The 13,824-nt window shown below is 39.4% G+C and overlaps 1 protein-coding gene across 1 annotated transcript in view; it reads right to left on the reverse strand.

Annotated features, from left to right (window-relative positions):
* Positions 1-4,185: 4,185 nt before the first annotated feature.
* The window catches only part of TET2 (tet methylcytosine dioxygenase 2), an 80,539-nt gene continuing 70,900 nt past the window's right edge, over positions 4,186-13,824 (reverse strand). Inside the window, 3 exon segments of the mRNA XM_070757911.1 lie at positions 4,186-4,622; positions 4,624-5,633; positions 11,749-12,100. Coding sequence (XP_070614012.1) covers positions 4,266-4,622; positions 4,624-5,633; positions 11,749-12,100 — 1,719 coding nt within the window. The 3' untranslated portion in view covers positions 4,186-4,265.

Consider the following 13,824-nt stretch of genomic DNA (forward strand, 5'->3'; position numbering starts at 1 on the left):
CCAGATGCAAAAATATTGCATACAGAATACAAATATAGTGATATCTTGTCTTACAAACTTAATTGATTCCGGGATGAGGTTTGTAAGATGAAACAATGTTTCCCATAGGAATCAATGGAAAAGCGATTAATGCGTGCAAGGCCAAAACTCACCCCTTTGGCCAACCGTGTTTGCGCTGCTGGGATTCCTCTGAGGCTTCCCTGCATGGGAAACCCCACCTCTGGACTTCCATGTTTTTGTGATGCTGTAGGGGAATCCCAGCAGGGAAATCCCAGCAGCACAAAAACGGGTGCTTCGCTGGCAACGGAAGTCCGGAGGTGGTGTTTCCCATGGAGGGGAGCCTCAGGGGAATCCCAGCAGCGCAAAAATGGTAACAGAAGTCCGGAGGCGGGGCATCCCAGTGGCAGCGGCTTGGGTTTGTAAGGTGAAAATAGTTTGGAAGAAGAGGCAAAAAAATCTTAAACCCTGGGTTTGTATCTCGAAAAGTTTGTATGACGAGGGGTTTGTAAGACGAGGTATCACTGTACTATACTTCTTTCCCAGATGTTGTCTGAACAACTAATATTCTGCCTTCAACTCTAAAGGTGGTCTACCGTTGTCATGGCTGTTAGTCTTTTCTTGTAGTCTTTTCTCTATGAATCCCTCTGTTTTTTAAACTCTGGTTGAAAGCCCATGAAATAAAACAGCAATCACAGTTGAAAATGTATTTATAGAATTTGGAAAAGGCACAACCTTCCTGCAAATGGTCAGATGCCAAATACCTACTTTGTCCTCTTATCAACTCAGTGCAATCTATGGTTTATTTAATATGTAACATGCAAAGGGAAGGATGTAAAATAAGAAACCTCAAACAGAGTTTACAATATTAAAAAAGTACTTCCATTGTCATAAAAAAGAAGAAATGGATTTACTTTGCAAAAATTTGCCATCAATACAATTTACAAGTAAAAGTTAGAAGCAGAATTAAAAAAAACAGTTGAGATTCTCAAAAATAAAGTAGAATTTTAAAAAGAGGTTCAACAATAATATTTATCAATCTGTACAATTAAAAATTTACATACACATACACAGATGATACATTGGCTTACTAAGGAAACTGAGAGAGGATATATCCCTGAATTTTTAGAACAAAACTATGTGTTAAAATTCAAGTTACTTGCTATCAAGTAGTGAGAATTTATTTTTCCCAAATATTAGCGAAGCAGAAAATCAGGGGAACATGATATCTTATATATCTCCATTTAAAATCCTACTGCCAAGTAAAGTTGAGGTATATGACAAGTAGAAACATCATTCAAACATAATTTGAACATAGTTTTAGCACACTTTTTTTTTAGAGAACAGGCCAAGTAGCACCATGATGTGAATTCAGTTCCAAATCCATATATAGATATATATATATTGATATATAATATATATTTATATATTTGTACATTATTAAAATACTAAAGTATCGCTTTTAAAATTGTTTACAAGTTACTATACATCTGTTTTGCTTACACTTTTATACAAACTACCAAATTAAAAACCATCACAGCAAGCCAGCTGCCTCTACTGTATTCTCCCCAAGCCCCTAACTTCCTACAGTACAACCCTGTATTTCTTAATGTTGACTCTTTCCAACATTTATAGAAAATATGGCCACATTGCACTGAGCGGTGCCATATACAATAAAATAAATAATCCATGATTAAATAAAGCAGTAACCATCATCTGTAAAATGCTATGGGTCCTTAAAAGGTAGCTCAAAATCGTGACAAAATGGTCAAGTTTAAAACATTTTTGTCTGATGTGTGTGTGTTATTTCGGGAAAGAGCTTCTCATTAAAATAGTTAAAATTAATATTTACAATACACCTGTGTGAGATGAGCACCAACATACGAAGCTTGTATTTTTTTTAAAAAAAATCCCGTTACCTCTGGTTGAACAGAATAAATAAAGGATTTATTCTTTCTCTGTTCTTTTTGTGAGCGTTTGAGAAATGGTTGTAGTATGTCTATAATTGGCTTTAAAATTTTCTCCTGGTGTTGGCAGTTACAAATATCTTCTCCCCTTTCCACCTTATATAAATCTGCCCCAATGATAAAAAGATTGAATTAACAATAGTAGTAATTGGTTGACTGCTTGTAGAAGTTGAACATTTATGGAAAAAGGAAGCCGCTGATATAACTATATTGATTGGAGTTCTTGGAGCCCTTACCTAAAGGATTTGCCCAATATTTGGAAACATTGAATTTATTGAACCTGAATATCTTTATTTTATAGAAAGCCACCTTGCTTGAAACTGGCTCCATCCTTAAGGTACTACCTTAATAATTCTTAAGTTCCTCATTAAGTCTTGAATTATGATTCTAACTGCAGATTACTCTTAATAATCATTGTAACAATAAGTTATTAAACGTATATACTACCTGATTCCCAGTGATACTGGGTAATATTGAATTTAATCTGTATATACGAAATACATTTATTCTTTTAATATTACAGTAGATGTCTGGAAAGTTTTAGCACCCAGATAATATTTTTCAGTGGCAACACTGCAACATCACCTAAAGGATTTTTCAAGCACCAGTAACAAAATGTTTTTTTCTATTATTTGCTGCTCTTAATCAGATCTTTGCCAAAGGAAATTAATTCTGGTGAGATCCAACAAAGTTTATTTAGTATGGAGAAGTAGCAGAATGAGAATTCATTTGCATTTTCCTGATAATCAAGATTAAGCTGTTATCTTCAATAGCCTTATCCAAACAAAAGAAAAACAGTTTCTTTTCTGATTTACAATTCCGTGGGGCATTAAGTCACTGGGGAAATATTTCTCAAAATGTTAGCACAGAATGGGAAAGGATCAGAGGTGGGTGTCACATAATGTAACGGCCAGTTCTCCCAGCACCAAAATTGTGAGAAATCAGAAACAGGCAAAATAAACCCTGATTATATCCAGACTTTCTGTGTCATCTGAATCTTTTTTGTTAAAGTTAATTAGGATGTTTATCTTGCATTTTGTAAATAGAGAAACATTCTATAGCACCTACAGAACATGGGTATACCAAATACACGATCCTAACATTTCCATTGTTCCTGTCCATCAGGGGTCTCCAACCTTGACCACTTTAAGACTTGTGGACTTTAGTCCACAAGTCTTAAAGTTGCAAAGGTTGGAGACCCCTGCTGTAGATAAACCAAAATGGATGCATACCCCAATACTGTACTAACCTATGGTTAATCTTTGTTTGTTTGAAAGATACCATCAATTCCACCATTCAGCCATTGAAGTATGAGAATTAATTCTTCTGGGACTGAATAGGCTGAGGTCTTCTTAGTTCACAAAGGTGCCTTTTTGCTTTCATTATTCTAGCTGCTCCCGGCACATTCCACTTGCAATGCTCATATGATACCTTTGTTGGATCTTTCCCTTGTTTCATCCAGACTTCCATGCTTTAAAACAAGAGTGTCCAACCCATAACCTAGGGGTGGGACATCCATGCTTTAAATAATGAGTTGTAGCCGATTTTTTTTTTAAAAAAAATCAGATTAACTGGATGTCAACACAAATGTAAAGTTTTACTTATGGATTAAGGAGAGTGGGATCGGTTTTTATCCCATCTAGCGCTCATAAAAGATATTAAAACTTGTCTAAAGGCTGCAGTAGACACCACTTTTGTATATAGCACCACATTTTAGAATAGCCAAAACAAATCCAGTGCTTCTGTTGTAAGTGTAGCTATCCTGATTAGTATTAATTTATAATAAAATCATAGCCAAAACAAAAACAAAAAAACCCCTAAACAAACAAAATGTTCCATGCTAAAAAGCCACATTTCCAGTAAGCATTTCAATATACCATCAGTTGAGCACCTAGCAGAATCTTCTATTTTCTGCAGAAGAAATACTAGAGAGTTTTCCACATAAAAAGCCAAAACACTCTCTTGCTTCATCTGTTCTGGGGCAAAATGGTTAGAGTTGTACATTTTTAAAATCATGGTCATTCTTTATACCAGTAGTAATAGCAGTATCTCAGTCCTAGTTGGTGGTTATGTCTTCTTAATTTTGCATAGGATACTTTGGTTTTGGTTTCGAATTGTGTGACAGCTCTCCAAAAATATGTGTGATGGTAAAATTGCTTATTTTGCTGGGGTGGAGAAGGTTTCCTCAATGACAAGTGCAAACAAAGAAAAATACTGCATCTTGCTCTGACTCTATTGAATCTAAAGGGAATAATTACTAATTTTTTTTTAAAAGGACGAGGTAATAAACAATGGTGACTTTTATATATATCTGTTATAAGGCCCTGTAACCCGCGTAAAGGCGTACGGAGATGTGGTTACTGTGGAATTCGTGGTAAGAGACATCGTCCTTTGTGCAAGGGACCTGATAAATCTAAAATAGGTTGGCTCCAGGTTCTCGTTTAATTCAGCAGGCTCTCGTTTGACCTTTTTGCCATGTACTTTCTGAGGCACGTAATCTGGACCGTACCTCTCGCAGTCCTCCTCTTTTTCCCTTGCCTTCTCTGCCATTTTTGCCTCCCACAAAGCCAGGCCGTGCTTTGGCTCGTTCATACTTTTGTGTTGGTAGAAGACAAGCGATATCCTCGTAGGGTGATTCCTGTTAGGGTTTTTCAACGGGGGTCGTGGCGTGGAGCTCACGTTTAGCACACTCGATGAGGATTGACCCATGGGACGGGGCCACTGCAACACCACCTATTTCTGAGTCCAGAAAACTCTGCTCATTGTCTGACCAGACATCAACAGGTTCCTCTGCATTGAGCCCCTCTGTTTTATTTGCATCTACTTCAGAAGCTGTTCTATGATGGTTAAAATCTGGAAAGAGGTTTGACAGCCCGTTAGCCGCCTGACTATTCTTGTTCTGGAGATGGAGTGAATGAGAAGAGCCGTTGAACATGTTGTGATAATCGTGGGCAAGATGTGCTGTGGGATATAGATGATCACCATTCTTATTCATGAAGTCCACCCCTGGATTATTTAGATTAGATTTCAACCTGGAGGTGATGTCCATAAAAGAGTGATCCGTCTCGTGCTGGGCGTAAGATGGGAAAGAACCTGCATGGTGGACATTTGGTCTAAAGGTGCATTGGTTGAAAGCATCTACTGGCACATTTTGGTTTCCATAATTCAAGTACCCGTGCCCAAAGTTCTGATTATTTGCAATCCTATGCTGATACAACGTATGTATTGGAGGTAGACTTAGCTTAGGCAGAGAATCTTGGCTCTGATACCTAAACAAGTCCATATGCTGAGTCTGAGCAGAATAGGAATTGTAATAAGAACAATTGTCTATGGATAAGCTTCCGTTGCATGGATAATGAGGATACTGGTTATTTTGACCTAAATGGATAGAGTAGGGATTTAGGAGGCTGGAAGAATTCAAATAAGTCCCTGTAGGTTGTGACGAAGTTTGGTACATATTCATTGGACTGGATCCTCCATAAGGATTGGAAGGAAGTGTAGAGTTTGAATACGGATTAGCTGGGTTAGACAGACTCATATAGAGATTGGTAGGATCAGAAGCAGAGTATAAATTGCCATGGTTTGACTGAGGTTTAGAAGGAAGAGCCTGGCATGGATGTTGGTAAAGCTGCTGTTGTGAAACAGCTGGTCCTGAAAGATGTAGAAGATCTGTCCGTAAGAAAGAGAAGGAAAGAGCTTTAAGGTTGATTGGTTTTTTTAAAAAAATCATTTGTATAGAATTAATTCAATTATGGAAAGATGTTGCCCAATATAGTTTTCATGAAAGAGGTTTGTACAATTGAATTTTGCCACAAATATCCTTTGTGGCATAATTCCCAAATATGGAAAATTACTTCAGCTTCAACCACAACAACACAAGAGCACACAACAGATTTAAACTTAATATTAACCGCTGCAAACTTGACTGTAAAAAATATGACTTCAGTAACCGAGTTGTGGAAGCGTGGAACTCATTACCGGACTCCATAGTGTCATCCCCAAACCCCCAACACTTTGCCCTTAGATTATCTAAGTTGACCTATCCAGATTCCTAAGAGGTCAGTAAGGGGCGAGTACAAGTGCACTAGAGTGCCTTCCGTCCCCTGTCCTATTGCTCTCCTATATCTCCTGTACCTTTCTTCTATTCCTATATCTCTTCTTCTATTCTTTCATTGATATGTTCTATTACTATACCTTCTTTTCTATTATTTCTTAGATATATTTTACTATGAGTATCTCCTCTATAACCTTAATCATGTATTTTACTATGTGTATATAGATATATACCCACTAAAACCCTCATTGTGTATTGGACTGACTAACGAACGAACGAACAAAAGAAAGAAAGAAAGAAAGAAAGAAAGAAAGGAAGAAAGAAAGAAAGAAAGAAAGAAAGAAAGAAAGAAAGAAAGAAAGAAAGAAAGATATGAATGTAACTGGACCGGGACTCATTGCTCACAGTCACTCATGCCCTCATCACCTCGAGGTTCGACTACTGTAATGCTCTCTACATGGGGCTACCTTTGAAAAGTGTTCGGAAACTTCAGATCGTGCAGAATGCAGCTGCGAGAGCAGTCATGGGCTTACCTAGGTATGCCCATGTTTCACCATCACTCCACAGTCTGCATTGGCTGCCGATCAATTTCCGGTCACAATTCAAAGTGTTGGTTATGACCTTTAAAGCCCTTCATGGCACTGGACCAGAATATCTCCGAGACCGCCTACTGCCGCACGAATCCCAGCGACCAATTAGGTCCCACAGAGTGGGCCTTCTCCGGGTCCCGTCAACTAAACAATGTCGGTTGGCGGGCCCCAGGGGAAGAGCCTTCTCTGTGGCGGCACCGACTCTCTGGAACCAACTCCCCCCAGAGATTAGAACTGCCCCTACTCTCCCAGCCTTCCGTAAACTCCTTAAAACCCACCTCTGCCGTCAGGCATGGGGGAACTGAAACACCTCCCCCGGGCAAGTTTAATTTATGCATGGTATGTTTGTGTGTGCGTCTGTTAGTTTATGGGGTTCTTTTAAAGCTTGTATAAATTTTAAAGTTTTCTGATTATTTATGATTTGTTCTATTCTGTTGTGAGCCGCCCCGAGTCTTCGGAGAGGGGCGGCATACAAATCTAAATAATAAATAAATAAATAAATAAATAAATAAATAAATAAATAAATAAATAATAAAATAATAAATAAATCTTTCCTCTCTGAAAATAAAAATAGCCTTGATGAATCAGGCCAAGCCTGAAATGTAGGCATTATTTTGCTAAGAGAAGAACTGACTTCATGGATTCACCTAGATGAGTCCACTGGAACCAAAAATGCCAATATATATTCTTTCTGTTGGATCACCCTGGTATATTCCAGGGTGATCCAACAGAAAGAACATATAGCCCCTCCCCTGGTACAAAGCTGAAGGGATCAGAACTGGTGGCCTAGAGGTTAAGTCTCTGCCTTACAAGGCAGAAGATGCCGGATCAAATCCCAGTAAGGGTATGGCTAGCTGATGAGGCCGAAATAGTGCTATCCTAATCTCCCTTAATTTTAAAAATTCAGCAAAAACATGAAATATATATGACGGTCTTGGTATATTCGGGTTTCTTCCCGTGTAGGATCCTACATGGGAAGAAACCCGAATATACCAAGACCGTCATACCTGTACCCATGAAAATCTACGAAAACAAATATATATATATATATATATATATATATATATATATATATATATATATATATGTTTTTCTTATGTCGGATCACCCTGGTATATTTAAGGAACGTCACAGCTCCTTTTTGCCTCTAGGCCCAACCCAGGACCACTACAAGGCAGTTAATATATTTATAGCCGACAACTATATTCTGTATGTGTTAAAATGTTTTCAGCTGGAATTTTAAAATTAAGGGAGACTAGGATGGTCCCATTTCGGCCTTATTAGGCCTCATCAGCTAGCCACACCCCTTTCTTTTACTGGGATTCGATCTGGTGAACTCTGCATTGTAAAGCAGAGAACTAGCAGTTAGAGCTATTTGATCTGAATCCTTCCAGCTCTGTACCAGGGAGGGGCTATATGTTTTTCTTATGTCGGATCACCCTGGTATATTTAAGGAACGTCACAGCTCCTTTTTGCCTCTAGGCCCAACCCAGGACCACTACAAGGCAGTTAATATATTTATAGCCGACAACTATATTCTGTATGTGTTAAAATGTTTTCAGCTGGAATTTTAAAATTAAGGGAGACTAGGATGGTCCCATTTCGGCCTTATTAGGCCTCATCAGCTAGCCACACCCCTTTCTTTTACTGGGATTCGATCTGGTGAACTCTGCATTGTAAAGCAGAGAACTAGCAGTTAGAGCTATTTGATCTGAATCCTTCCAGCTCTGTACCAGGGAGGGGCTATATGTTTTTCTTATGTCGGATCACCCTGGTATATTTAAGGAACGTCACAGCTCCTTTTTGCCTCTAGGCCCAACCCAGGACCACTACAAGGCAGTTAATATATTTATAGCCGACAACTATATTCTGTATGTGTTAAAATGTTTTCAGCTGGAATTTTAAAATTAAGGGAGACTAGGATGGTCCCATTTCGGCCTTATTAGGCCTCATCAGCTAGCCACACCCCTTTCTTTTACTGGGATTCGATCTGGTGAACTCTGCATTGTAAAGCAGAGAACTAGCAGTTAGAGCTATTTGATCTGAATCCTTCCAGCTCTGTACCAGGGAGGGGCTATATGTTTTTCTTATGTCGGATCACCCTGGTATATTTAAGGAACGTCACAGCTCCTTTTTGCCTCTAGGCCCAACCCAGGACCACTACAAGGCAGTTAATATATTTATAGCCGACAACTATATTCTGTATGTGTTAAAATGTTTTCAGCTGGAATTTTAAAATTAAGGGAGACTAGGATGGTCCCATTTCGGCCTTATTAGGCCTCATCAGCTAGCCACACCCCTTTCTTTTACTGGGATTCGATCTGGTGAACTCTGCATTGTAAAGCAGAGAACTAGCAGTTAGAGCTATTTGATCTGAATCCTTCCAGCTCTGTACCAGGGAGGGGCTATATGTTTTTCTTATGTCGGATCACCCTGGTATATTTAAGGAACGTCACAGCTCCTTTTTGCCTCTAGGCCCAACCCAGGACCACTACAAGGCAGTTAATATATTTATAGCCGACAACTATATTCTGTATGTGTTAAAATGTTTTCAGCTGGAATTTTAAAATTAAGGGAGACTAGGATGGTCCCATTTCGGCCTTATTAGGCCTCATCAGCTAGCCACACCCCTTTCTTTTACTGGGATTCGATCTGGTGAACTCTGCATTGTAAAGCAGAGAACTAGCAGTTAGAGCTATTTGATCTGAATCCTTCCAGCTCTGTACCAGGGAGGGGCTATATGTTTTTCTTATGTCGGATCACCCTGGTATATTTAAGGAACGTCACAGCTCCTTTTTGCCTCTAGGCCCAACCCAGGACCACTACAAGGCAGTTAATATATTTATAGCCGACAACTATATTCTGTATGTGTTAAAATGTTTTCAGCTGGAATTTTAAAATTAAGGGAGACTAGGATGGTCCCATTTCGGCCTTATTAGGCCTCATCAGCTAGCCACACCCCTTTCTTTTACTGGGATTCGATCTGGTGAACTCTGCATTGTAAAGCAGAGAACTAGCAGTTAGAGCTATTTGATCTGAATCCTTCCAGCTCTGTACCAGGGAGGGGCTATATGTTTTTCTTATGTCGGATCACCCAATTTTAAAATGGGACCATCCTAGTCTCCCTTAATTTTAAAATTCCAGCTGAAAACATTTTAACACATACAGAATATAGTTGTCGGCTATAAATATATTAACTGCCTTGTAGTGGTCCTGGGTTGGGCCTAGAGGCAAAAAGGAGCTGTGACGTTCCTTAAATATACCAGGGTGATCCGACATAAGAAAAACATATAGCCCCTCCCTGGTACAGAGCTGGAAGGATTCAGATCAAATAGCTCTAACTGCTAGTTCTCTGCTTTACAATGCAGAGTTCACCAGATCGAATCCCAGTAAAAGAAAGGGGTGTGGCTAGCTGATGAGGCCTAATAAGGCCGAAATGGGACCATCCTAGTCTCCCTTAATTTTAAAATTCCAGCTGAAAACATTTTAACACATACAGAATATAGTTGTCGGCTATAAATATATTAACTGCCTTGTAGTGGTCCTGGGTTGGGCCTAGAGGCAAAAAGGAGCTGTGACGTTCCTTAAATATACCAGGGTGATCCGACATAAGAAAAACATATAGCCCCTCCCTGGTACAGAGCTGGAAGGATTCAGATCAAATAGCTCTAACTGCTAGTTCTCTGCTTTACAATGCAGAGTTCACCAGATCGAATCCCAGTAAAAGAAAGGGGTGTGGCTAGCTGATGAGGCCTAATAAGGCCGAAATGGGACCATCCTAGTCTCCCTTAATTTTAAAATTCCAGCTGAAAACATTTTAACACATACAGAATATAGTTGTCGGCTATAAATATATTAACTGCCTTGTAGTGGTCCTGGGTTGGGCCTAGAGGCAAAAAGGAGCTGTGACGTTCCTTAAATATACCAGGGTGATCCGACATAAGAAAAACATATAGCCCCTCCCTGGTACAGAGCTGGAAGGATTCAGATCAAATAGCTCTAACTGCTAGTTCTCTGCTTTACAATGCAGAGTTCACCAGATCGAATCCCAGTAAAAGAAAGGGGTGTGGCTAGCTGATGAGGCCTAATAAGGCCGAAATGGGACCATCCTAGTCTCCCTTAATTTTAAAATTCCAGCTGAAAACATTTTAACACATACAGAATATAGTTGTCGGCTATAAATATATTAACTGCCTTGTAGTGGTCCTGGGTTGGGCCTAGAGGCAAAAAGGAGCTGTGACGTTCCTTAAATATACCAGGGTGATCCGACATAAGAAAAACATATAGCCCCTCCCTGGTACAGAGCTGGAAGGATTCAGATCAAATAGCTCTAACTGCTAGTTCTCTGCTTTACAATGCAGAGTTCACCAGATCGAATCCCAGTAAAAGAAAGGGGTGTGGCTAGCTGATGAGGCCTAATAAGGCCGAAATGGGACCATCCTAGTCTCCCTTAATTTTAAAATTCCAGCTGAAAACATTTTAACACATACAGAATATAGTTGTCGGCTATAAATATATTAACTGCCTTGTAGTGGTCCTGGGTTGGGCCTAGAGGCAAAAAGGAGCTGTGACGTTCCTTAAATATACCAGGGTGATCCGACATAAGAAAAACATATAGCCCCTCCCTGGTACAGAGCTGGAAGGATTCAGATCAAATAGCTCTAACTGCTAGTTCTCTGCTTTACAATGCAGAGTTCACCAGATCGAATCCCAGTAAAAGAAAGGGGTGTGGCTAGCTGATGAGGCCTAATAAGGCCGAAATGGGACCATCCTAGTCTCCCTTAATTTTAAAATTCCAGCTGAAAACATTTTAACATATATATATATATATATATATATATGTCACATGTTTTTTTGCTGAATTTGAAAATTAAGGGAGACTAGGATAGATCTTTTTCGGCCTTATTTTGGCCTCATCAGCTAGCCATACCCACTGGGACTTGAACCTGCAACCTTTGCCTTGTAAGGCAGAGAATTATCCTATAGGCTACAGTATCCAATCCCTTCAGCTCTGCACCAGGGAAGGGTTTTTTTATTTCAACGGGATCCTGTCTCATATTTCTCATGCTCGAAGTACAAATAGCCCACATGGTGCATGTGACAGAGGTGAAATCACAGATAATGCCTACTAAAAACATACCTGCTAATTGCTTGCTATGAGTCGATGCTTCCGCATTGACCTGCTTTTGACGTGCTGCGGTTGATTTCTCTCTCTCGTGTTTGTTGGGTCCATTCTCCATGGAGGCCAGCTTCTCTTTCCTGGCTTCAAGCTTTTTTTGCCGACAGGTTTTCACAGGTTCAGCCAGCATCCTGACTTTCCGTCGAAAAGAACTAAGCACCTGGATGCTACCGTTTCGTTTTTTTTCTTCCTGGCCTTCTTTGCTTCCGAACTCATCCACATTGGATATTTTATACAGGGGTAGCACGTGCAATTGTTCGTCTTCTGGTGTTTGGCCAATTTCACGGTTGTCTTCTCGGGTGAGCGTGCAGACCTGTTAAAATAATATGATGGATCATGGACGACACATTTGAACCGACAAATGACGCAAGGTTGAACTTGGCCTACAAACAAGTATGGTTGTGACATCAAAGTTACACACTGCTAACTTTTCCTGAGAGGCAGCTTGTCAAGCTAAATTAAACATGGATTATTTTTAACCACAAATATTCTTCTGCCGCACGAATCCCAGTGACCGGTTAGGTCCCACAGAGTTGGCCTTCTCCGGGTCCCGTCAACTAAAAATGTCATTTGGCGGGACCCAGGAGAAGAGCCTTCTCTGTGGCGGCCCCGGCCCTCTGGAACCAACTCCCTCCTTCTCCCTGAGAGAAGGAACATAAGACAAAGCTGAAAGAAGAAAATGGCAAAATTCTTTATGGTTTTCGAGAAAAATATATGGAGAAATTTGGATACCGTCTACTGAAATCATCATATCAGAAGAATTCCTTAATGGAAAGAATGAAGTTTCAAAAATAGGTTTAGAAATGACAACATGGTCATACCAAGGAAGTCTGTTTATCTCAAGGGCTGGTACTGAGTTCCTCTTTTTAGAATGACACATACACATGTAACAAAAGTAATAGAAAAAGAGGAAACCTTGCAGAATTTGACAAAGTGGAAATTAACCGTATCTAATTGGATATTTTAGAAATGTGAAACTCTTTATCAGAATATTTAATTAAATTTGTGTTTAGTACAAACACAATGATAGAAGGCACTAAAAATTCTGGATCAAATACAAAATGTGTTAATAATAATAATAATTAATAATAATTTATTAGACTTGTATGCTGCCCCCTCTCCGAAAACTCAGGGCTGATACAATGAATATGATATTGAGATATTCCCTTCCCCCTAGGCTTATAAAATTTATGCTTGGTATGTCTATGTGTATGATTGGTTTCTCAAATTAGGGTTTCTTAATTTAACTTAAACTTAAATATTAGATTTGTTTATATTGTCTTATTATTGTTGTTAGCTGCCCCGAATCTATGGAGAGGGGTGGCATACAAATCTAATAAATAAATAAATAAATGATAATATGCTGGCTTATTAGAGACTGTAGTTTGCGTGTAAAAGGATGAGGAAGCTTGGGTTTCAGTTGTACTAATGGCATATTGGTCAAAACTGGTTAATTGTGTCTGTTACCATTAATAGAGAATGTTGTACAAGAAATAGATATGATTAAAATAATGGAGAATCTATTATCTCAACAAATAATAACTATGGCATAGCACAATTCAAAGTGTTGGTAATGACCTTTAAAGCCCTCCATGGCATTGGGCCAGAATACATCCGGAACCGCCTTCTACTGCATGAATCCCAGCGGCCAATAAGTTGGCCTTCTCCGGGTCCTGTCGACCAAACAATGTCGTTTGTCGGGCCCCAGGGGAAGAGCCTTCTCTGTGGCGGCCCCGGCCCTCTGGAACCAACTTCCCCCAGAGATTAGAATGGCCCCCACCCATCTTGTCTTTTGCAAATTACTTAAGACCCACCTTTGTTGCCAGGCATGGAGGAGTTAAGTTATCCTTTCCCCCTAGGCTATTACAAGTTATGCATAGTATGTTTGGTTTTTTATAATAAGAGTTTTTCAGTTGTTTTTATTAATTGGATTGTTCACGTTGTTTTACCACTGTTGTTAGCCGCCCCGAGTCTGCGGAGAGGGGCGGTATACAAATCCAATAAATAATAATAATAATAATATAATAGTTATATTGC

This window comes from Erythrolamprus reginae, chromosome 7 (assembly GCF_031021105.1).
Source record: "Erythrolamprus reginae isolate rEryReg1 chromosome 7, rEryReg1.hap1, whole genome shotgun sequence".
Lineage (NCBI taxonomy): Eukaryota > Metazoa > Chordata > Lepidosauria > Squamata > Dipsadidae > Erythrolamprus > Erythrolamprus reginae.